General features: G+C 60.2%; 1 protein-coding gene across 1 annotated transcript; it reads left to right on the top strand.

Moving 5' to 3' along the window:
• The first annotated feature begins 13,727 nt into the window (after positions 1–13,727).
• LOC148714174 (uncharacterized) lies at positions 13,728–24,339 on the top strand. Its single transcript, XM_089929346.1, has 3 exons — positions 13,728–13,907; positions 13,989–14,622; positions 24,308–24,339. Exons 1-3 carry the CDS (start codon positions 13,728–13,730, stop codon positions 24,337–24,339), a joined length of 846 nt encoding a protein of 281 aa, XP_089785472.1.
• The last annotated feature ends 316 nt before the right edge of the window (positions 24,340–24,655 follow it).

Genomic DNA, 24,655 nt, shown 5'->3' with positions numbered 1-24,655 from the left:
AGGTGGTCGTGGAGCTTCCAATGCTTCCGGTCGCGGGGCCTCTCACGCCTCTGGCCGGAAGGCCGCTACATCTCCAACACACTCTCAGCAACACTCTACCTCCCCACCGCCCGTTCAGACGGTCGAAGCCGCCCAGTTCGACCAACTAACCCAGCAGGTTCGCACCCTCGCGGAGGCGGTGCAGAATCTGCAGGGTGCGATTTCCCGGGCGCCGCAGCGGGCTCAGGAGCCGCCGCGGCCTGAGCATTCGCCTATCCTCCTCAACCCGCGCTCCTTCCTCTCCCATGGGGATGAGCGCCGGCGCGAGGAGGATTCTCGAGCACGCTCCATTCTGCCGGAACCTTCCCACCGGAGCCGCGCGGGGTCCGAGAGGCGGGCCCGGGCGCGTTCCCAGACCCCCCAATCCTCGAGGAACCCGCGCTCCAGTCGGTCCCCCTCTCGCCGCTCCTTGTCTCCCACCCACCGGTCGCGCTCCCTGGACCGGCGGGTGGACGATCTCCACCGACAACTCCAGGTCCTGAAGGGCCATTCCAAAGATCCCTTCGCCAACTTAGAGATCTCCTCCCAGCCGGCGCTTGCCTCGAGGATCCTGCGGACCCCGAATCCGCCGGGGTTCAAAATGCCGGCGATCGAGCCCTATGACGGGGCGGCGGACCCGCGGGATCACGTCGAGAGTTTCAAGACCCTTAAGCTCCTCCACGGAGCATCAGATCCCCTTCTCTGCAAGGCTTTCCCGGCAACCCTCCGTGGCCCGGCGAGGGCATGGTTCGCCGGGCTGGAGGCCGACTCAATCCGGTCCTTCGACTAGTTCACTCGCCTCTTCGTCACTCATTTCGCCGTCAGTAGCCGGCGGCGACTGGTCTCCGACTCCCTCTTTGATGTCCGGCAAAACGAGGGAGAAAGCCTGCGGGATTATCTTACCTGCTTCAACAGGGCTACGCTGGAGGTCCGGAGCCTGAGTCAGGAGGTAGCTCTTTCAGCCCTGAAGCGTGGCTTCCGGAAGGGCAGACTCACCTTCTCCCTGGACAAACGCCTGCCGCGGAGCTTTCCAGAGCTGTTGTCCCGGGCGAACCAGTATGCGGACGCCGAGGAGGCGGCCGCCCACCGGAGCAAGGAGGCCGCCGAGATCCCTCCAAAGCTTGGGAAGAAAAGGCGGAAAGAGGCACGCCAGAGGAGGAGCCCGAGGCCCCAGCGTCGGCGCAGAAGCCCGTCGCCGGCGAAGAACCACGGCGCCCCACGCCCTCGTTCTCCGCCCCGACGTTTCAACCGGTACACCCCTCTCCTGACTCCCCGGGCCAAGATCCTTATGGAGATCAAGGGGCGGGAGGACCTCCCGGCCCCGAGACAGATGCGGAAGATCCCTGGGAAGAGGCCCTCCCGGGCGTACTGTGAGTACCACCGAGACCACGGCCACGACACGAAAGACTGCTTCCAGCTTCGGGACGAGATCGAGGCTCTCATCCGCCGGGGGCGTCTCGGTCGATATGTGAGCGACCGACGTCCCCCCGCAGACCCGCGTCCGGCCGACCCGGCTCCTCCGGGGCCTCGGGAGCAGAATCGACCCGTTGCGGGCGTGATCCACACTATCACTGGGGGCTGCCCCCGACTCGTGAGGAACGCAGGGGGCTCGACGGAGGCGTCGGGGGCGGCCGTCGCAAAGAGGCAGAGGGTCGGCAACGTAATCACTTTTTGTGATGAGGATGTAAAGGGGGTTCAGACCCCCCACGATGACGCCATGGTAATCTCCCTCACCATGGCAAACTATGATGTAAGGCGTGTTCTTGTGGATAGTGGAAGCTCAGCTGATATCTTGTTTTACGAGGCCTTCCAAAAGCTGGGCTTGTCCAGACAATTGTTGCACAAAATGTCCACCCCCCTCGTAGGATTCACCGGTGACGCTGTCCCGGTGGAAGGTGTCGTTGAGCTGCCTGTGACTGCGGGCGTCGCACCCACAGAAGCCACGGTGCGACTCGGGTTCTTGGTCGTCCGTGTTCCCTCGGCTTACAACGCTATCCTCGGACGACCCGGGCTGAACGCCCTTCGTGCGGTGGTCTCCACGTACCACTTGCTCATGCGGTTGCCCACGACGGTCGGGATTGGGGAGGTCCGAGGTGACCAACCGACCGCACGGCAATGTTTCTTAGCGACCCTCAAAGGGAAGAAGCCCGCAGAAGCCCTAAGCGTCGAGTCCCTTGATGCCAGAGACGAGGTGGCCTTGCGGCAGGGGGAGCCGGCCGAGGGTGTGGTCGAAGTTCCCCTCAAGGAAGGCCGCCGGGACCGGGCGGTCTGGGTCGGCGCCAATCTCGACCCGGGAGCTCGGGCCCGGTTGGTGGAATTCCTCCGAGCCAATGCCGATGTATTTGCCTGGTCGGCGGCCGATGTACCTGGGATCGACCCGGAGGTCATCTCTCACGCCCTCAACGTCGACCCGACCCACCGGCCAGTGAAGCAGAAGAAGAGACACTGTGCCCCGGATCGGATCTGGGTGATCGACCAGGAGGTAGACAAACTCTTGGAGGCAGGATTCATAAGGGAGGTGAGTTACCCCGAGTGGCTGGCAAATGTCGTACTTGTCCGGAAGGCGAGCGGGAAGTGGAGGATGTGCGTCGACTATACCGACCTGAACAAGGCGTGCCCCAAGGATAGCTTTCCGCTTCCGCGGATAGACCAACTGGTCGACGCGACTTCCGGACATCAGCTGCTGTCTTTCATGGACGCCTTCTCCGGTTACAACCAGATAATGATGGCCCCACAGGACGAGGAGAAAACTGCCTTTATAACAGACCGGGGGCTGTACTGCTATAAGGTAATGCCCTTCGGTCTGAAGAATGCTGGCGCCACTTACCAGCGCCTCGTCAACAAAATCTTCAAAGAGCAAATCGGCCGGAATATGGAGGTGTACGTGGACGATATGCTGGTGAAGAGCCGCCAGGCAGACCAGCACATCGTGGATCTGGAGGAGACTTTCACCACCTTGCGGAAGTTTCGCATGAAGCTGAACCCAGCGAAGTGCGCCTTTGGCGCTTCGGCCGGGAGGTTCCTCGGTTTCATTGTCAACCAGCGGGGCATCGAAGCCAACCCGGACAAAATCAAGGCCATCCAAGGTATGTCCCCTCCGACCAAAGTGAAGGAGGTTCAGGAGCTCGCTAGAAGGGTCGCCGCGCTCGGACGATTTGTGGCAAAATCGGCCGAACGCTGCCAACCATTCTTCAAGGTGTTAAAACGCCCGAAAGACTTCCTCTGGACGGCCGAATGTCAAGCAGCATTCGACCAGCTCAAGGAATACCTGGCGTCTCCTCCCCTGCTGTCCAAGCCGCAAGAAGGGGAGATGCTCTACCTCTATCTGGCGGTCTCCCCAACCGCGGTCAGTGCGGTGCTGGTTCGGGAAGAGGCAAAGCTCCAGAAGCCCGTGTACTACATCAGCCGGGTCCTACGGGATGCCGAGGCGCGGTATACGAAGGCTGAAAAGATCGCCTTCGCGCTGCTGACCGCGACCAGGAGGCTCCGCCCCTATTTCCAGGCCCATTCTGTCACCCTCTTAACTGATCAACCACTACAACAGATCCTCAGCAACCCCGAGAATGCGGGACGGCTGGTGAAGTGGGCAATAGAACTCGGTGAGTTCGACATCCGCTACCAGCCTCGGCCCGCCATCAAGGCCCAGGTGCTCGCGGACTTCCTCGCTGAGTGCACGGTGCAGGTGGCGGAACCTAGACCGCCGGAAACGCCCAGCCTCGACCTCCCGACCTGGACGCTTCACATCGATGGGTCGTCGAACCCCGAGGGTGGAGGGGCCGGGCTGGTCCTTACCAGTCTTGATGGAGTGATAGCCGAGTATGCCTTGAGGTTTGGATTTCCAGTGACCAACAACGAGGCGGAGTACGAGGCCCTAGTCGCGGGACTCAAACTCGCCGGGGAGCTCGGCATCCGGCGTTTGAAGGTCTTCACCGACTCCCAGCTGGTGGTCGGGCAGGTCCGTGGGGAGTTCGAGGCCCGGAGCCCGACCATGCAGAACTACGTCCGGAAGGTGCAAGCACTCATTTCCGACCTCGGCAGCGTCGACCTCCAGCAGGTCCCCAGAAGCGAAAATGCCAGGGCCGACAGGTTGTCCCGCTTGGTGGGCGCAGAGGCGCGCAACCTGTCGAGGGCAATCTACCTGGAGACCCTGGATGCCCCGAGCATCGGCGAGGCTGGGGCGGTGATGGCGATTGATCCGGAGCCGTCTTGGATGGACCCGCTCGTCGCCTACCTCGCCGAAAGGATCCTCCCTGAAGACGAAGATCAAGCTCGGCGACTTGTCAGGAAGTCCGCCCACTACGTACTCTATGAAGGGAGGCTGTATCGGACCTCGTTCACCGCCCCCCTCTTAAGGTGCCTCCGCCCCTTGGAGGCGGCCTACGTCCTCGGCGAAGTCCACGAGGGCGTCTGCGGATCGCACTCGGGGGCTAGGTCCTTGGCGCACAAGATCATGAGGCAAGGCTATTATTGGCCTACCTTGTTGGAGGACTCAAAGGATCACGTACGGAAATGCGACGCCTGAGGCTGTATCGGACCTCGTTCACCGCCCCCCTCTTAAGGTGCCTCCGCCCCTTGGAGGCGGCCTACGTCCTCGGCGAAGTCCACGAGGGCGTCTGCGGATCGCACTCGGGGGCTAGGTCCTTAGCGCACAAGATCATGAGGCAAGGCTATTATTGGCCTACCTTGTTGGAGGACTCAAAGGATCACGTACGGAAATGCGACGCCTGCCAGCGCCACGCCAACGTCCAGAGAGTCCCTTCTGTCCCCTTGGCACCAATCACCGCACCCTGGCCCTTCTCACAGTGGGGAATGGATATCCTCGGACCGTTCCCCGTCGCTTCCGCCCAGCGGAAATTCTTGATTGTTGCAATCGACTACTTCACCAAGTGGGTGGAGGCGGAGCCGCTGGCCACTATCACGGAGGCGCAAGTCCGGAAGTTCGTAAAGAAAAACATCATTGTCCGATTTGGGGTACCCCGGGTCCTCATCTCGGATAATGGTCGACAGTTCGACAACAAGCATTTCCGTGACTTCTGCGAGGAGTTCGGGATCGAGCATCGGTTCACATCTGTGTCGCATCCCCAAACCAACGGTGAGGCCGAAGTGACAAATCGGACAATCCTCCAAGGAATTAAGGCGCGAATCGGTCGGACGAGGCAAGCTTGGGTCGAAGAACTCGAGAACGTCCTTTGGGCGTATCGGACCACGCATCGGACCCCTACCGGGGAGACGCCTTTCGGCCTAACCTATGGCACGGAAGCGGTCGTCCCCGTGGAGCTCGGACTCCCCTCGCCCCGGGTGGCCGCGCACCGACCCGAGGCCAATTCGGAGCAGCTCCGAGGGAACCTGGACCTCTTGGAAGAAGCGAGGGAAATGGCGCAGGTCCGGATGGCGATGTATCAGCGGAGGGTGGCCCGGTATTATAACTCCAAGGTCCGACCAAAACTTTTCAGAATCGGAGATCTGGTGCTAAGGCGGGCCAAAGCATCTCAGCCCGCGGAAGGTGGGAAGCTGGCGCCAAATTGGGAAGGCCCGTATAGGGTTCGCTGGGTAAACCGACCTGGCTCCTACCAGTTGGAGGCACTAGATGGTCGAGAAATTCTAAGGAGCTGGAATTCCGCTAACCTGCGGGTATATTACCAGTAGAAAGACAAAGCCAGAAAGACAGCTCAAAAAATATATAGTTCTTTTCATTTCAATAATTCCTGGTTACAATGGCGTGTTCGTGTGATTACAAAGAATTCCCAGAGGGGGATTGGGGAGTAAAGAAACTAAGGAAGAGGTGGGGACTCCGTGGAGCTGAAGATCTGGGATCCCGAACCCTCCGCCCGAAGCAGCTGCAATCCCACTGGCCGTGGGTGCTTCCCCCCGGAGGCGCCATCGACGCCTCACGCAAAAGACGAAGAGCCGGCGCGGACGAAGAAGAAGTTCACACTGCTTCTAGAGGAACGCCACCTCCAAGGGATATTCCGGTCCTCCTCAGGAGAAGGGGAGAAAAGGAATATAAGGGAGAAGAGCGCGAGGAGGCGTGATCCCGGATGAAACGCCTAGAGCGGAGTTCCACCGGGGAGAATCCTCCCGTTGATCCCAGATGAAACGGCTAGTTGGTGGAAGTCGCGAGGGGCGCGCCTCCCGTTCCTCCGGCTGGGATTTTCCAGCCACGCGCCGGAGAGGAGGTCCACGATCCATGGCAACCTGAACAGCTCCGGCTTGGCAGGCTCCACCGCACCTGCGCTTATATTTATAGCCAAACTGTGGCCCCTCGGTCGTTCCGATGCGGGTGGCTCCAATAAATGCGGGCACATCGAATCCGGACAGGACACTCCGGATCTCGAGGTTTATCCCCCCACGATCTCCTAGGCATCATTCTCCTTAATTGCATTCTTCGTACAGGACACTCCGGACGGCGTGTATCCCGCGGCCCACGTATCTCCGCACGCGCCCAGGCCGCATCCGCCTCGAAGAACGCGCGTATCGCGGCCGCTTAACTGGCACTCCTCGCAAGCAGCAACTGGCCGGTCCGATTTTCCAGGTAACGCCTCAACTAGCATTTAATGGCCTTCTAGTGTTCCCCAGGCGACGCTTCGAGAGGGGGAGAAACACGATCGCAGCTGGCCACGGAGAAACCCCGTCGAGCGGCAAGTGACAGGCGCGTGGCCAACGAGCGGAATTCCCCGAGGCTCGGCCCTCGGATGCCAGGCTAACCCGATGATCATCCCGGGAGCAGACTAGCCTGAAGCCCCGACCGGTCGCCTCGGCTTGCGCCAGCCTTGGCCGACCAACGAGCGGAATTCCCCGAGGCTCGGCCCTCGGATGCCAGGCTAACCCGATGATCATCCCGGGAGCAGACTAGCCTGAAGCCCCGACCGGTCGCCTCGGCTTGCGCCAGCCTTGGCCGACCAACGAGCGGAATTCCCCGAGGCTCGGCCCTCGGATGCCAGGCTAACCCGATGATCATCCTGGGAGCGGTCGCCTCGGCTTGCGCCAGCCTTGGCCGACCAGCGGAAGAATTTTCTGAGGCCTAACCCTCGGATGCCTGGCCTAGCGCCGGAAGAATTTCCTGAGGCCTAACCCTCGGATGCCTGGCCTAGCGCCGGAAGAATTTCCTGAGGCCTAACCCTCGGATGCCTGGCCTAGCGCCGGAAGAATTTCCTGAGGCCTAACCCTCGGATGCCTGGCCTAGCGCCGGAAGAACTTCAAGAGTCAGGAGTCGGCGAGACGCTACCAAGAGTTAAGAAGAGGAAGGACGAAAGTGAAATGAGGAAACACTCTGTTTGCATTAACTTTCGTTGCATCAGGGCCGAGACCCATACAACATGGCAAAACGCCAACATACAAAGAAAAGAACAAAGAAAAGTACAGAGAGTCAGTTTGGAGGAACCCCTGAGTCGGGAACGGCGAGCACGTCCACGAAGGGTGGGGAGACGGTTGGAGAATCGGCAGGCAATGGCATCGGAGGGGAGTCGAGGAGGGAGACCCCACTCAGGTCAATTCCGGGGTATTTAGCGGACACCCTTGCCAGGCCTTCATCGAAGCCTAAGGCAAAGGAGTCGGACCCCGCGTCCGACATGTCACGGATGAACTCGGCGGACTGACAATAGGCCTGTACCGCCTGACGCCCGATTTCCGCGCTCTTCGCGGCCAGCACAGCCTCCGCTCGCTCCGTAATCTGAGCTTTCGCTTTCATGACCTTCGCCACAATCCGGTCGTCCGCCTCGGAGGAGACCCTCAGCAGATCGGCCCGAGCCTCCATGTGCCTCGCCTCGGCAGCGACGCGAGCAGCCTCAGCCTCCTCCAGGCGCGAATGAAGCTCCTGGTTGCTCGCACGAGTCCCCTCCAAGGCCGACTCCAATTCGGCCAGCTTGGCTTCAAGAGATTGGGTTCGGTTGCGGGCGTTGTCGGCCGACTGCTGGGCCTTCTCCCACCTCTCCCGGAAGTCGGCAGCCTTCCGGGACTGCTTTTCGGCCCGCTCCTCCGCCTTCCTGATCTCGCTTTCAAGACCCGAGGCAACCTTGAGTTGCTCCTGAGCATCCAACAGTTGCCTCTCGAGGACGGCGAAGCCGAGTGCCCGCTCTTCGGCCACCTGGAGCCTCGTTTCGAGGTCCCTGGTCGTCCTCCCCGCCGCAGCCTGGCCTCCCTCCTCTACAGCTTTCAGTCGGCTCTCGGTCCTCGCCAGAAGCCTCGCCTGTTCCTCGTGGCTCTCCTCCAGGTGGATCATGTACTGGGCGAGCTAAGAGATAGGAAAAATGAGAGCGTCAGACGGGGATCAACAGAGCCTATAAACGACGAAAGCGACCAAAAGAACACTCACCGACATGAGACAGACGCAGCTGGCAGCTCCGACTTCAGGGATGCTCATCTGCCGGACCTGCCTACGGTCCCTCTCCAGCAGCACCGTCTCGACGAGGTTTCGGGCGCCGGCGAAAGTGAAGGCCGACCCCGACTTCGCCCCGGAGCCGGACGGTGGTTCTGCAGCCTTACCCTTACCCATCGCTTGGGAGAGAGTCATGCCAACCGTGCGCGGGGCAGGGGCCGCGCCAGAGATTGACAGGGTCCCGCTCGGCCGGGGCCTCGGCGCGCCCCCCCTTCTCGTATCATCCGAAGCCGACCGAGTCGAAGATCGGGCTGGGGACCGACTGCGTCCGACCCGGCCGCCCCGGGCGTGCTCGGATGACACCTCCGGAAAAACGATAGTCTCATCACTGGAGGGCTGATACGGCGTCAACTGTCGGTCCGAGCCCGCGGCGTCCCCCTGATCGATGGGTCCGGACCCGTCTGTCGGCGTCGGAGTCGCCTGCTGGCGGGGCTTCTTCGCCGGTGGGACCCCGCTCGGAGGAGTCCGTTTCTTCCTCCGGACCGCTTCCAGTAGGGACGCCCTACTAACAGCCATTGCCTTGTCCGACTGCATGACGTCGTCGATTTCTGCAAAAAGGACGAGATGGTTAGAAACTAAGAAACCGATGGAAAGAAGAAAGGAAAGAGGAGAAAAGAGCTAAAAAAGAAGAAGTGGTGGCGGGCTCACGGTCGGCGGGGACCGAGCTCAGACCGACGTTCACCAAGGCATCCTCGGAAATAAGGCTAGCCACCGAGGGGAGCCGGCCCTCGGCAACCAACCCCCTCAAGACGGCGACGCCATCGGACTCCTCCCTCGACAACCTCGATAGGCCGATCGGGGACTTCATCGGCGTCTCCCAGGTTGTCCCGATTCCCCAAGAGGGATCTACGTCGATGAAAAAGAAACGCTCCTTCCAGCCATGAATGGTGGAAGGAGCCTCCTTGACGAGGCCGCACCCTCGCCGCGCCGCAAAGCACCACCACCCTCTGTCCCGGGGGTGGCCGTTCAGGCCATAGCATTCCCAAAAGACGTTCAGGGTGGCGGGAACCTCGTGCATGCGGCAGAGAACCTGGAAGGCCGTCAGGGTACGCCATGAGTTCGGCACCAGTTGCGTCGGCGCCACTCTTAAACCTCGAAGCACCTGCACGACTAAGTCCGAGAGGGGAAGGCGGAACCCAGCCCGAAGGATGTCCTCATTGATGGCGACCTTCCCTGGAGGAGGATGGGACATCCTCTCCTCAGGCCCCGGGAGCGTAACGTTGCAGGTTTCGGGAAGGTGGTACCGGGCCACGAACCTATCTAGGTCTTCGGGGACCAGCTCCGACTGAATGCGGTCTGCTCTTACTTCGTCCATCCCTAACGGCCAGTGAATCTACGGTCAGGACGGGGTCAAGAGGGGAGAAGGGACCGGAACGACTGGGGTACACTAATACGAAAAGAGAAAGTACGGAGGGCCCTAAATTGCAGAGTGGGGCAACTCACCGGAAGGGAAGGAAGAACGGCTCCGAGAGCGCCAAAGGAGGAGCGAACGAACAGTCCGACGGCAACGGCAGCAGCACAAGGGAGAAACTCGAGGATGCCTGTGAAGAGAAAGGCGGACGGGGGAGGGCCCCCGGCTAAATGGCGGAAAGGCGGGTGACGCCTCGGTGACGCCAGAGGACGCCTGGCTGCCGAAGGTTCGTTCGCGCCCCAAAGGCGAATCGACGCCATTAAGGAAGGATGTCCGCCGAAATCCGCAGACCGCCAGATCAGCGACAACCGCCATACGCCGTAAAGAAGGCGGGGAGCTCGAAGCGCGCGCCTTTCCGAGGGATGGCGGCAATCTCGAAGCATCACTCCCTTCACCCGTTCCCCTCCTGGTTCCAGGCTCGGAAGTAGGGGGCTACTGTTACGGGGGAACTTAGCCACCATGCCCCACGTGACCGGCACGCGCGCCCGGGAAGACTACGGCTGCCCCTTGATCCAGCAATCCGACCTCGGGTCGGATATCTTCGGCTCCGCAGCCCGACCCCGAGTCGGCTGCCCCTTGATCCAGCAATCCGACCTCGGGTCGGATATCTTCGGCTCCGCAGCCCGACCCCGAGTCGGCTGCCCCTTGATCCAGCAATCCGACCCCGAGTCGGCAATCTCTGACAACAACAGACTGTTCCCCTGAGGCACGCCGCGGCTCCCTGCTCCACTACTCCCTGCAACGGCCGTATCCGACGCTGTTTCACGATCCCCTGTAACAGCCGTACAAAGCGGAACTCCACTACGCCCTGCCATAGCCGTACCCAGCGCTGCCCCACGACGCCCTGTAACGGCCATGTCAGTGGCAACCCCATCGCGCCACACGATGACCAATCCCCAAAAGAACCCCCCAGCCTGGTATATATGCGGCTGGGGGGGGAAGGGGAGGGTAAGCAAGATTTTCCAGAGTATCATCTTACCTGCTACCTCTCCTTCTCCTTCGATCTTCCCTAACTTGATCGTCGGAGGGCCCCCACTACCCCGGTGGTGGTGCGAGGCTTGCTTGCAGGTTTCCCGGCGGAAGGTGGAGCACAACCGAAGCAATTCCAAGGGAACCCCGTTCACACCGCTGTGCCAATCGTTCTCGGTTTGAACCCCCAGCAACAGAACCAATTTGACTACTCTTCAACCCCTTGTAATTCCTCTCAATGTTCCCTCAAATGCATGTACAAAATAATCAAGCATGGAGAAACAAGATTATAGAGGAATCTACTACATTATCAATCAATATGCACAAGTGGAATCAATTCACACTTGGCGACATTCATGAAAATGAATTAAGAATGCTCATGGTGCAAAGTACATGACTTCCACTCACCTGTCAATCTGGCACAACCCTGATACACCTCCAAAAATCTACAATAGGCAGTAGAGGACTTCCTCCTCTTGTTCTCTAGCTTCTTGCCCAACTGATACATGCATTTACAATACATTTAGTGTTGCTGAAGGTTCAAACCGAGAACGATTGGCACAGCGGTGTGAACGGGGTTCCCTTGGAATTGCTTCGGTTGCGCTCCACCTTCCGCCGGGAAACCTGCAAGCAAGCCTCGCACCACCACCGGGGTAGTGGGGGCCCTCCGACGATCAAGTTAGGGAAGATCGAAGGAGAAGGAGAGGTAGCAGGTAAGATGATACTCTGGAAAATCTTGCTTACCCTCCTCCTTCCCCCCCAGCCGCATATATACCAGGCTGGGGGGTTCTTTTGGGGATTGGTCATCGTGTGGCGCGATGGGGTTGCCACTGACATGGCCGTTACAGGGCGTCGTGGGGCAGCGCTGGGTACGGCTATGGCAGGGCGTAGTGGAGTTCCGCTTTGTACGGCTGTTACAGGGGATCGTGAAACAGCGTCGGATACGGCCGTTGCAGGGAGTAGTGGAGCAGGGGGCCGCGGCGTGCCTCAGAGGAACAGTCTGTTGTTGTCAGAGATTGCCGACTCGGGGTCGGATTGCTGGATCAAGGGGCAGCCGACTCGGGGTCGGGCTGCGGAGCCGAAGATATCCGACCCGAGGTCGGATTGCTGGATCAAGGGGCAGCCGACTCGGGGTCGGGCTGCGGAGCCGAAGATATCCGACCCGAGGTCGGATTGCTGGATCAAGGGGCAGCCGTAGTCTTCCCGGGCGCGCGTGCCGGTCACGTGGGGCATGGTGGCTAAGTTTTCCCGTAACAGTAGCCCCCCACTTCCGAGCCTGGAACCAGGAGGGGAACGGGTGAAGGGAGTGATGCTTCGAGATTGCCGCCATCCCTCGGAAAGGCGCGCGCGCTTCGAGCTCCCCGCCTTCTTTATGGCGTATGGCGGTTGTCGCTGATCTGGCGGTCTGCGGATTTCGGCGGACATCAAACGAACCTTCGGCAGCCAGACGTCCTCTGGCGTCACCGAGGCGTCACCCGCCTTTCCGCCTATTTAGCCGGGGGCCCTCCCCCGTCCGCCTTTCTCTTCACAGGCATCCTCGAGTTTCTCCCTTGTGCTGCTGCCGTTGCCGTCGGACTGTTCGTTCGCTCCTCCTTTGGCGCTCTCGGAGCCGTTCTTCCTTCCCTTCCGGTGAGTTGCCCCACTCTGCAATTTAGGGCCCTCCGTACTTTCTCCTTTCGTATTAGTGTACCCCAGTCGTTCCGGTCCCTTCTCCCCTCTTGACCCCGTCCTGACCGTAGATCCACTGGCCGTTAGGGATGGACGAAGTAAGAGCAGACCGCATTCAGTCGGAGCTGGTCCCCGTAGACCTAGATAGGTTCGTGGCCCGGTACCACCTTCCCGAAACCTGCAACGTTACGCTCCCGGGGCCTGAGGAGAGGATGTCCCATCCTCCTCCAGGGAAGGTCGCCATCAATGAGGACATCCTTCGGGCTGGGTTCCGCCTTCCCCTCTCGAACTTAGTCGTGCAGGTGCTTCGAGGTTTAAGAGTGGCGCCGACGCAACTGGTGCCGAACTCATGGCGTACCCTGACGGCCTTCCAGGTTCTCTGCCGCATGCACGAGGTTCCCGCCACCCTGAACGTCTTTTGGGAATGCTATGGCCTGAACGGCCACCCCCGGGACAGAGGGTGGTGGTGCTTTGCGGCGCGGCGAGGGTGCGGCCTCGTCAAGGAGGCTCCTTCCTCCATTCATGGCTGGAAGGAGCGTTTCTTTTTCATCGACGTAGATCCCTCTTGGGGAATCGGGACAACCTGGGAGACGCCGATGAAGTCCCCGATCGGCCTATCGAGGTTGTCGAGGGAGGAGTCCGATGGCGTCGCCGTCTTGAGGGGGTTGGTTGCCGAGGGCCGGCTCCCCCCGGTGGCTAGCCTTATTTCTGAGGATGCCTTGGTGAACGTCGGTCTGAGCTCGGTCCCCGCCGACCGTGAGCCCGCCACCACTTCTTCTTTTTTAGCTCTTTTCTCCTCTTTCCTTTCTTCTTTCCATCGGTTTCTTAGTTTCTAACCATCTCGTCCTTTTTGCAGAAATTGACGACGTCATGCAGTCGGACAAGGCAATGGCTGTTAGTAGGGCGTCCCTACTGGAAGCGGTCCGGAGGAAGAAACGGACTCCTCCGAGCGGGGTCCCACCGGCGAAGAAGCCCCGCCAGCAGGCGACTCCGACGCCGACAGACGGGTCCGGGCCCATCGATCAGGGGGACGCCGCGGGCTCGGACCGACAGTTGACGCCGTATCAGCCCTCCAGTGATGAGACTATCGTTTTTCCGGAGGTGTCATCCGAGCGCGCCCGGGGCGGCCGGGTCGGACGCAGTCGGTCCCCAGCCCGATCTTCGACTCGGTCGGCTTCGGATGATACGAGAAGGGGGGGCGCGCCGAGGCCCCGGCCGAGCGGGACCCTGTCGATCTCTGGCGCGGCCCCTGCCCCGCGCACGGTTGGCATGACTCTCTCCCAAGCGATGGGTAAGGGTAAGGCTGCAGAACCACTGTCCGGCTCCGGGGCGAAGTCGGGGTCGGCTTTCACTTTCGCCGGCGCCCGAAACCTCGTCGAGACGGTGCTGCTGGAGAGGGACCGTAGGCAGGTCCGGCAGATGAGCATCCCTGAAGTCGGAGCTGCCAGCTGCGTCTGTCTCATGTCGGTGAGTGTTCTTTTGGTCGCTTTCGTCGTTTATAGGCTCTGTTGATCCCCGTCTGACGCTCTCATTTTTTCTATCTCTTAGCTCGCCCAGTACATGATCCGCCTGGAGGAGAGCCACGAGGAACAGGCGAGGCTTCTGGCGAGGACCGAGAGCCGACTGAAAGCTGTAGAGGAGGGAGGCCAGGCTGCGGCGGGGAGGACGACCAGGGACCTCGAAACGAGGCTCCAGGTGGCCGAAGAGCGGGCACTCGGCTTCGCCGTCCTCGAGAGGCAACTGTTGGATGCTCAGGAGCAACTCAAGGTTGCCTCGGGTCTCGAAAGCGAGATCAGGAAGGCGGAGGAGCGGGCCGAAAAGCAGTCCCGGAAGGCTGCCGACTTCCGGGAGAGGTGGGAGAAGGCCCAGCAGTCGGCCGACAACGCCCGCAACCGAACCCGATCTCTTGAAGCCAAGCTGGCCGAATTGGAGTCGGCCTTGGAGGGGACTCGTGCGAGCAACCAGGAGCTTCATTCGCGCCTGGAGGAGGCTGAGGCTGCTCGCGTCGCTGCCGAGGCGAGGCACATGGAGGCTCGGGCCGATCTGCTGAGGGTCTCCTCCGAGGCGGACGATCGGATTGTGGCGAAGGTCATGGAAGCGAAAGCTCAGATTACGGAGCGAGCGGAGGCTGCGCTGGCCGAGAAGAGCGCGGAAATCGGGCGTCAGGCGGTACAGGCCTATCGTCAGTCCGCCGAGTTCATCCGTGACATGTCGGACGCGGGGTCCGACTCCTTTGCCTTAGGCTTCGATGAAGGCCTGGCAAGGGTGTCCGCTAAATACCCCGGAATTGACCTGAGTGGAGTCTCCCTCCTCGACTCCCCTCCGATGCCATTGCCTGCCGATTCTCCAACCGTCTCCCCACCCTTCGTGGACGTGCTCGCCGTTCCCGACTCAGGGGTTCCTCCAAACTGACTCTCTGTACTTTTCTTTGTTCTTTTCTTTGTATGTTGGCGTTTTGCCATGTTGTATGGGTCTCGGCCCTGATGCAACGAAAGTTAATGCAAACAGAGTGCTTCCTCATTTCACTTTCGTCCTTCCTCTTCTTAACTCTTGGTAGCGTCTCGCCGACTCCTGACTCTTGAAGTTCTTCCGGCGCTAGGCCAGGCATCCGAGGGTTAGGCCTCAGGAAATTCTTCCGGCGCTAGGCCAGGCATCCGAGGGTTAGGCCTCAGGAAATTCTTCCGGCGCTAGGCCAGGCATCCGAGGGTTGGGCCTCAGGAAATTCTTCCGGCGCTAGGCCAGGCATCCGAGGGTTAGGCCTCAGGAAATTCTTCCGGCGCTAGGCCAGGCATCCGAGGGTTAGGCCTCAGGAAATTCTTCCGCTGGTCGGCCAAGGCTGGCGCAAGCCGAGGCGACCGGTCGGGGCTTCAGGCTAGTCTGCTCCCGGGATGATCATCGGGTTAGCCTGGCATCCGAGGGCCGAGCCTCGGGGAATTCCGCTCGTTGGTCGGCCAAGGCTGGCGCAAGCCGAGGCGACCGGTCGGGGCTTCAGGCTAGTCTGCTCCCGGGATGATCATCGGGTTAGCCTGGCATCCGAGGGCCGAGCCTCGGAGAATTCCGCTCGTTGGTCGGCCAAGGCTGGCGCAAGCCGAGGCGACCGGTCGGAGCTTCAGGCTAGTCTGCTCCCGGGATGATCATCGGGTTAGCCTGGCATCCGAGGGCCGAGCCTCGGGGAATTCCGCTCGTTGGTCGGCCAAGGCTGGCGCAAGCCGAGGCGACCGGTCGGGGCTTCAGGCTAGTCTGCTCCCGGGATGATCATCGGGTTAGCCTGGCATCCGAGGGCCGAGCCTCGGAGAATTCCGCTCGTTGGTCGGCCAAGGCTGGCGCAAGCCGAGGCTACCGGTCGGGGCTTCAGGCTAGTCTGCTCCCGGGATGATCATCGGGTTAGCCTGGCATCCGAGGGCCGAGCCTCGGGGAATTTCGCTCGTTGGTCGGCCAAGGCTGGCGCAAGCCGAGGCGACCGGTCGGGGCTTCAGGCTAGTCTGCTCTCGGGATGATCATCGGGTTAGCCTGGCATTCGAGGGCCGAGCCTCGGGGAATTCCGCTCGTTGGTCGGCCAAGGCTGGCGCAAGCCGAGGCGACCGGTCGGGGCTTCAGGCTAGTCTGCTCCCGGGATGATCATCGGGTTAGCCTGGCATCCGAGGGCCGAGCCTCGGAGAATTCCGCTCGTTGGTCGGCCAAGGCTGGCGCAAGCTGAGGCGACCGGTCGGGGCTTCAGGCTAGTCTGCTCCCGGGATGATCATCAGGTTAGCCTGGCATCCGAGGGCCGAGCTTCGAGAAATTCTGCTCGTTGGCCACGCGCCTGTCACTTGCCGCTCGACGGGGTTTCTCCGTGGCCAGCTGCGATCGTGTTTCTCCCCCTCTCGAAGCGTCGCCTGGGGAACACTAGAAGGCCATTAAATGCTAATTGAGGCGTTACCTGGGAAATCGGACCGGCCAGTTGCTGCTTGCGAGGAGTGCCAGTTAAGCGGCCGCGATACGCGCGTTCTTCGAGGCGGATGCGGCCTGGGCGCGTGCGGAGATACGTGGACCGTGGGATACACGCCGTCCGGAGTGTCCTGTACGAAGAATGCAATTAAGGAGAATGATGCCTAGGAGATCGTGGGGGGATAAACCTCGAGAGCCGGAACGGCTCCGGATTCGATGTGCCCGCATTTATTGGAGCCACCCGCATCGGAACGACCGGGGGGCCACAGTTTGGCTATAAATATAAGCGCAGGTGCGGTGGAGCCTGCCAAGCCGGAGCTGTTCAGGTTGCCATGGATCATGGACCTCCTCTCCGGCGCGTGGTTGGAAAATCCCAGCCGGAGGAACGGGAGGCGCGCCCCTCGCGACTTCCACCAACTAGCCGTTTCATCTGGGATCAATGGGAGGATTCTCCCCGGTGGAACTCCACTCTAGGCGTTTCATCCGGGATCACGCCTCCTCGCGCTCTTCTCCCTTATATTCCTTTCCTTCCCTTCTCCTGGGGAGGACCGGAATATCCCTTGGAGGTGGCGTTCCTCTAGAAGCAGTGTGAACTTCTTCTTCGTCCGCGCCGGCTCTTCGTCTTTTGCATGAGGCGTCGATGGCGCCTCCGGGGGGAAGCACCCACGGCCAGTGGGATTGCAGCTGCTTCGGGCGGAGGGTTCGGGATCCCAGATCTTCAGCTCCACGGAGTCCCCACCTCTTCCTTAGTTTCTTTACTCCCCAATCCCCCTCTGGGAATTCTTTGTAATCACACGAACACGCCATTGTAACCAGGAATTATTGAAATGAAAAGAACTATATATTTTTTGAGCTGTCTTTCTGGCTTTGTCTTTCTACTGGTAATATACCCGCAGGTTAGCGGAATTCCAGCTCCTTGGAATTTCTCGACCATCTAGTGCCTCCAACTGGTAGGAGCCAGGTCGGTTTACCCAGCGAACCCTATACGGGCCTTCCCAATTTGGCGCCAGCTTCCCACCTTCCGCGGGCTGAGATGCTTTGGCCCGCCTTAGCACCAGATCTCCGATTCTGAAAAGTTTTGGTCGGACTTTGGAGTTATAATACCGGGCCACCCTCCGCTGATACATCGCCATCCGGACCTGCGTCATTTCCCTCGCTTCTTCCAAGAGGTCCAGGTTCCCTCGGAGCTGCTCCGAATTGGCCTCGGGTCGGTGCGCGGCCACCCGGGGCGAGGGGAGTCCGAGCTCCACGGGGACGACCGCTTCCGTGCCATAGGTTAGGCCGAAAGGCGTCTCCCCGGTAGGGGTCCGATGCGTGGTCCGATACGCCCAAAGGACGTTCTCGAGTTCTTCGACCCAAGCTTGCCTCGTCCGACCGATTCGCGCCTTAATTCCTTGGAGGATTGTCCGATTTGTCACTTCGGCCTCACCGTTGGTTTGGGGATGCGACACAGATGTGAACCGATGCTCGATCCCGAACTCCTCGCAGAAGTCACGGAAATGCTTGTTGTCGAACTGTCGACCATTATCCGAGATGAGGACCCGGGGAACCCCAAATCGGACAATGATGTTTTTCTTTACGAACTTCCGGACTTGCGCCTTCGTGATAGTGGCCAGCGGCTCCGCCTCCACCCACTTGGTGAAGTAGTCGATTGCAACAATCAAGAATTTCCGCTGGGCGGAAGCGACGGGGAACGGTCCGAGGATATCCATTCCCCACTGTGAGAAGGGCCAGGGTGCGGTGATTGGTGCCAAGGGGACAGAAGGGACTCTCTGGATGTTGGCGTGGCGCTGGCAGGCGTCGCATTTCCGTACGTGATCCTTTGAGTCCTCCAACAAGGTAGGCCAATAATGGCCTTGCCTCATGATCTTGTGCGCCAAGGACCTAGCCCCCGAGTGCGATCCGCAGACGCCCTCGTGGACTTCGCCGAGGACGTAGGCCGCCTCCAAGGGGCGGAGGCACCTTAAGAGGGGGGCGGTGAACGAGGTCCGATACAGCCTCCCTTCATAGAGTACGTAGTGGGCGGACTTCCTGACAAGTCGCCGAGCTTGATCTTCGTCTTCAGGAAGGATCCCTTCGACGAGGTAGGCGACGAGCGGGTCCATCCAAGACGGCTCCGGATTAATCGCCATCACCGCCCCAGCCTCGCCGATGCTCGGGGCATCCAGGGTCTCCAGGTAGATTGCCCTCGACAGGTTGCGCGCCTCTGCGCCCACCAAGCGGGACAACCTGTCGGCCCTGGCATTTTCGCTTCTGGAGACCTGCTGGAGGTCGACGCTGCCGAGGTCGGGAATGAGTGCTTGCACCTTCCGGACGTAGTTCTGCATGGTCGGGCTCCGGGCCTCGAACTCCCCACGGACCTGCCCGACCATCAGCTGGGAGTCGGTGAAGACCTTCAAACGCCGGATGCCGAGCTCCCCGGCGAGTTTGAGTCCCGCGACTAGGGCCTCGTACTCCGCCTCGTTGTTGGTCACTGGAAATCCAAACCTCAATGCATACTCGGCTATCACTCCATCAGGACTGGTAAGGACCAGCCCGGCCCCTCCACCCTCGGGGTTCGACGACCCATCGATGTGAAGCGTCCAGGTCGGGAGGTCGAGGCTGGGCATTTCCGGCGGTCTAGGTTCCGCCACCTGCACCGTGCACTCAGCGAGGAAGTCCGCGAGCACCTGGGCCTTGATGGCGGGCCGAGGCTGGTAGCGGATGTCGAACTCACCGAGTTCTATTGCCCACTTCACCAGCCGTCCCGCATTCTCGGGGTTGCTGAGGATCTGTCGTAGTGGTTGATCAGTTAAGAGGGTAACAGAATGGGCCTGGAAATAGGGGCGGAGCCTCCTGGTCGCGGTCAGCAGCGCGAAGGCGATCTTTTCAGCCTTCGTATACCGCGCCTCGGCATCCCGTAGGACCCGGCTGATGTAGTACACGGGCTTCTGGAGCTTTGCCTCTTCCCGAACCAGCACCGCACTGACCGCGGTTGGGGAGATCGCCAGATAGAGGTAGAGCATCTCCCCTTCTTGCGGCTTGGACAGCAGGGGAGGAGACGCCAGGTATTCCTTGAGCTGGTCGAATGCTGCTTGACATTCGGCCGTCCAGAGGAAGTCTTTCGGGCGTTTTAACACCTTGAAGAATGGTTGGCAGCGTTCGGCCGATTTTGCCACAAATCGTCCGAGCGCGGCGACCCTTCCAGCGAGCTCCTGAACCTCCTTCACTTTGGTCGGAGGGGACATACCTTGGATGGCCTTGATTTTGTCCGGGTTGGCTTCGATACCCCGCTGGTTGACAATGAAACCGAGGAACCTCCCGGCCGAAGCGCCAAAGGCGCACTTCGCTGGGTTCAGCTTCATGCGAAACTTCCGCAAGGTGGTGAAAGTCTCCTCCAGATCCACGATGTGCTGGTCTGCCTGGCGGCTCTTCACCAGCATATCGTCCACGTACACCTCCATATTCCGGCCGATTTGCTCTTTGAAGATTTTGTTGACGAGGCGCTGGTAAGTGGCGCCAGCATTCTTCAGACCGAAGGGCATTACCTTGTAGCAGTACAGCCCCCGGTCTGTTATAAAGGTAGTTTTCTCCTCGTCCTGTGGGGCCATCATTATCTGGTTGTAACCGGAGAAGGCGTCCATGAAAGACAGCAGCTGATGTCCGGAAGTCGTGTCGACCAGTTGGTCTATCCGCGGAAGCGGAAAGCTATCCTTGGGGCACGCCTTGTTCAGGTCGGTATAGTCGACGCACATCCTCCACTTCCCGCTCGCCTTCCGGACAAGTACGACATTTGCCAGCCACTCAGGGTAACTCACCTCCCTTATGAATCCTGCCTCCAAGAGTTTGTCTACCTCCTGGTCGATCACCCGGATCCGATCCGGGGCACAGTGTCTCTTCTTCTGCTTCACTGGCCGGTGGGTCGGGTCGACGTTGAGGGCGTGAGAGATGACCTCCGGGTCGATCCCAGGTACATCGGCCGCCGACCAGGCAAATACATCGGCATTGGCTCGGAGGAATTCCACCAACCGGGCCCGAGCTCCCGGGTCGAGATTGGCGCCGACCCGGACCGCCCGGTCCCGGCGGCCTTCCTCGAGGGGAACTTCGACCACACCCTCGGCCGGCTCCCCCTGCCGCAAGGCCACCTCGTCTCTGGCATCAAGGGACTCGACGCTTAGGGCTTCTGCGGGCTTCTTCCCTTTGAGGGTCGCTAAGAAACATTGCCGTGCGGTCGGTTGGTCACCTCGGACCTCCCCGATCCCGACCGTCGTGGGGAACCGCATGAGCAAGTGGTACGTGGAGACCACCGCACGAAGGGCGTTCAGCCCGGGTCGTCCGAGGATAGCGTTGTAAGCCGAGGGAACACGGACGACCAAGAACCCGAGTCGCACCGTGGCTTCTGCGGGTGCGACGCCCGCAGTCACAGGCAGCTCAACGACACCTTCCACCGGGACAGCGTCACCGGTGAATCCTACGAGGGGGGTGGACATTTTGTGCAACAATTGTCTGGACAAGCCCAGCTTTTGGAAGGCCTCGTAAAACAAGATATCAGCTGAGCTTCCACTATCCACAAGAACACGCCTTACATCATAGTTTGCCATGGTGAGGGAGATTACCATGGCGTCATCGTGGGGGGTCTGAACCCCCTTTACATCCTCATCACAAAAAGTGATTACGTTGCCGACCCTCTGCCTTTTTGCGACGGCCGCCCCCGACGCCTCCGTCGAGCCCCCTGCGTTCCTCACGGGTCGGGGGCAGCCCCCAGTGATAGTGTGGATCACGCCCGCAACGGGTCGATTCTGCTCCCGAGGCCCCGGAGGAGCCGGGTCGGCCGGACGCGGGTTTGCGGGGGGACGTCGGTCGCTCACATATCGACCGAGACGCCCCCGGCGGATGAGAGCCTCGATCTCGTCCCGAAGCTGGAAGCAGTCTTCCGTGTCGTGGCCGTGGTCTCGGTGGTACTCACAGTACGCCCGGGAGGGCCTCTTCCCAGGGATCTTCCGCATCTGTCTCGGGGCCGGGAGGTCCTCCCGCCCCTTGATCTCCATAAGGATCTTGGCCCGGGGAGTCAGGAGAGGGGTGTACTGGTTGAAACGTCGGGGCGGAGAACGAGGGCGTGGGGCGCCGTGGTTCTTCGCCGGCGACGGGCTTCTGCGCCGACGCTGGGGCGTCGGGCTCCTCCTCTGGCGTGCCTCTTTCCGCCTTTTCTTCCCAAGCTTTGGAGGGATCTCGGCGGCCTCCTTGCTCCGGTGGGCGGCCGCCTCCTCGGCGTCCGCATACTGGTTCGCCCGGGACAACAGCTCTGGGAAGCTCCGCGGCAGGCGTTTGTCCAGGGAGAAGGTGAGTCTGCCCTTCCGGAAGCCACGCTTCAGGGCTGAAAGAGCTACCTCCTGACTCAGGCTCCGGACCTCCAGCGTAGCCCTGTTGAAGCGGGTAAGATAATCCCGCAGGCTTTCTCTCTCGTTTTGCCGGACATCAAAGAGGGAGTCGGAGACCAGTCGCCGCCGGCTACTGACGGCGAAATGAGTGACGAAGAGGCGAGTGAACTGGTCGAAGGACCGGATTGAGTCGGCCTCCAGCCCGGCGAACCATGCCCTCGCCGGGCCACGGAGGGTTGCCGGAAAAGCCTTGCAGAGAAGGGGATCTGATGCTCCGTGGAGGAGCATAAGGGTCCTGAAACTCTCGACGTGATCCCGCGGGTCCGCCGCCCCGTCATAGGGCTCGATCGCCGGCATTTTGAACCCCGGCGGATTCGGGGTCCGCAGGATCCTCGAGGCAAGCGCCGGCTGGGAGGAGATCTCTAAGTCGGCGAAGGGATCTTTGGAATGGCCCTTCAGGACCTGGAGTTGTCGGTGGAGATCGTCCACCCGCCGGTCCAGGGAGCGCGACCGGTGGGTGGGAGACAAGGAGCGGCGAGAGGGGGACCGACTGGAGCGCGGGTTCCTCGAGGATTGGGGGGTCTGGGAACGCGCCCGGGCCCGCCTCTCGGACCCTGCGCGGCTCCGGTGGGAAAGTCCCGGCAGAATGGAGCGTGCTCGAGAATCCTCCTCGCGCCGGCGCTCATCCCCATGGGAGAGGAAGGAGCGCGGGTTGAGGAGGACAGGCGAATGCTCAGGCCGCGGCGGCTCCTGAGCCCGCTGCGGCGCCCGGAAAATCGCACCCTGCAGATTCTGCACCGCCTCCGCGAGGGTGCGAACCTGCTGGGTTAGTTGGTCGAACTGGGCGGCTTCGACCGTCTGAACGGGCGGTGGGGAGGTGGAGTGTTGCTGAGAGTGTGTTGGAGATGCAGCGGCCTTCCGGCCAGAGGCGTGAGAGGCCCCGCGACCGGAAGCATTGGAAGCTCCACGACCACCTCGCCGTGCCATTACGATCGCTCTGAGATCCGGCCCTTCCTCTAGCGTCAACTGTTGCTGGGGGTTCAAACCGAGAACGATTGGCACAGCGGTGTGAACGGGGTTCCCTTGGAATTGCTTCGGTTGCGCTCCACCTTCCGCCGGAAAACCTGCAAGCAAGCCTCGCACCACCACCGGGGTAGTGGGGGCCCTCCGACGATCAAGTTAGGGAAGATCGAAGGAGAAGGAGAGGTAGCAGGTAAGATGATACTCTGGAAAATCTTGCTTACCCTCCCCCTTCCCCCCAGCCGCATATATACCAGGCTGGGGGGTTCTTTTGGGGATTGGTCATCGTGTGGCGCGATGGGGTTGCCACTGACATGGCCGTTACAGGGCGTCGTGGGGCAGCGCTGGGTACGGCTATGGCAGGGCGTAGTGGAGTTTTGCTTTGTACGGCTGTTACAGGGGATCGTGAAACAGCGTCGGATACGGCCGTTGCAGGGAGTAGTGGAGCAGGGGGCCGCGGCGTGCCTCAGGGGAACAGTCTGTTGTTGTCAGAGATTGCCGACTCGGGGTCGGATTGCTGGATCAAGGGGCAGCCGACTCGGGATCGGGCTGCGGAGCCGAAGATATCCGACCCGAGGTCGGATTGCTGGATCAAGGGGCAGCCGACTCGGGGTCGGGCTGCGGAGCCGAAGATATCCGACCCGAGGTCGGATTGCTGGATCAAGGGGCAGCCGTAGTTTTCCCGGGCGCGCGTGCCGGTCACGTGGGGCATGGTGGCTAAGTTCCCCCGTAACAGGTTCCAAATTGTGAAATGACTTCTTTTGTGAATTGATTTCATTTCCTCTATTTCAAAGATTTGTAGAGCCTTTTCAGTGGTATATTGAGTTGCATTGCACTTCCTTGACCCTCACTCGTAACCCTGATGTTAGTTTATGATTGGGTCGTGGTCGAGTGAATGGTAGTCTTGATTATACTCATTTTCAGTAGAGTATTGGGAGGGTGCATTATGGCATTTATGCATGGCTTGGCAGTATCTACAGGACACCTATAGTCGATGGGGTTGGACATCAGCCTGTGTGCACATAGTAGCCTTCTGGGTGGGCGGAGCCCAGTCCCTTCATAGGAGGGACACAACCCTAGGTGTAGGATCGGCCGGTCCTACGACTTATATTCTGCTTGCCGTCGGGCATAGTAAGACCCCACGAGGTGCAGTATGGCTTTCCGCGGATGTAGAATTTCCGCGAGGTGCCATTTAGTAGTCAGATGTGAGATGATTCTCACGAGTTTTTATGGATTTCTATTCTGGATACTGGCCGGCATTTACATGATCAGTGTGGTGTCTTATTTTGCATATGCATGTGACAGTAGGGAGTTGTTGTGGTCCGCCTGGGGCGTAAGACCCACCTCCCGACAGCTGTCTAGTGATGACTTCGCATATTGACACCCTGATTTATATATTGGTGTGGCGTCATATTCTACGCATGCATATGGCAGTAGAAAGTTATTATGGTTCGTCTGGGGCGTAAGACTCACCTTCCGATAGCTATTTATCGATGTTTCAGCATATTGACACCCTGATTTACATATTGGTGTGGTGTCATATTCTATGTATGCATATGGCAGTAGAGAGTTATTGTGGTTCGCCTGAGGCGTAAGACCCACCTTCCGATAGCTATTTATCGATGATTCAGCATATTGACACCCGATTTGTATGTTCCAGCATTATAATCTGTCGAGCATATTCATGAGTAGCATATATGTTTACTTGATTATTCCATATGCGCTCCAGATGAGTTGATTGTGATTGTGGTGATATTGATGATTTACTCCATATTCTCTATGTTGAGTTCATGTTCATCTTGTTATTGATCTTGAGATTTCATCTCGAGCCATGATTATATCTTGTCTCATGTGCATAGTACTCACTACTCCACTCACTGAGTATTCATATACTCACTCTCCAGTTTGGTG

Source organism: Phoenix dactylifera, chromosome 3 (assembly GCF_051530095.1).
Source record: "Phoenix dactylifera cultivar Ajwa chromosome 3, Ajwa_hap1_PhDact_Kaust_v1.1, whole genome shotgun sequence".
Classification (NCBI taxonomy): domain Eukaryota; kingdom Viridiplantae; phylum Streptophyta; class Magnoliopsida; order Arecales; family Arecaceae; genus Phoenix; species Phoenix dactylifera.
This window is presented reverse-complemented; position numbering and strand designations above follow the sequence as displayed.

Bases quoted from the DNA above. Each gene is read 5' to 3' on its own strand.
- LOC148714174 (XM_089929346.1), top strand. From the start codon at position 13,728: ATGGGTAAGGGTAAGGCTGCAGAACCACTGTCCGGCTCCGGGGCGAAG. The intron at 13,908-13,988 runs GTGAGTGTTCTT...TCTATCTCTTAG, and splicing joins GCTGCGTCTGTCTCATGTCG to CTCGCCCAGTACATGATCCG. The intron at 14,623-24,307 runs GTCAGTCCGCCG...TGCATATGGCAG, and splicing joins TCAGGCGGTACAGGCCTATC to TAGAGAGTTATTGTGGTTCG.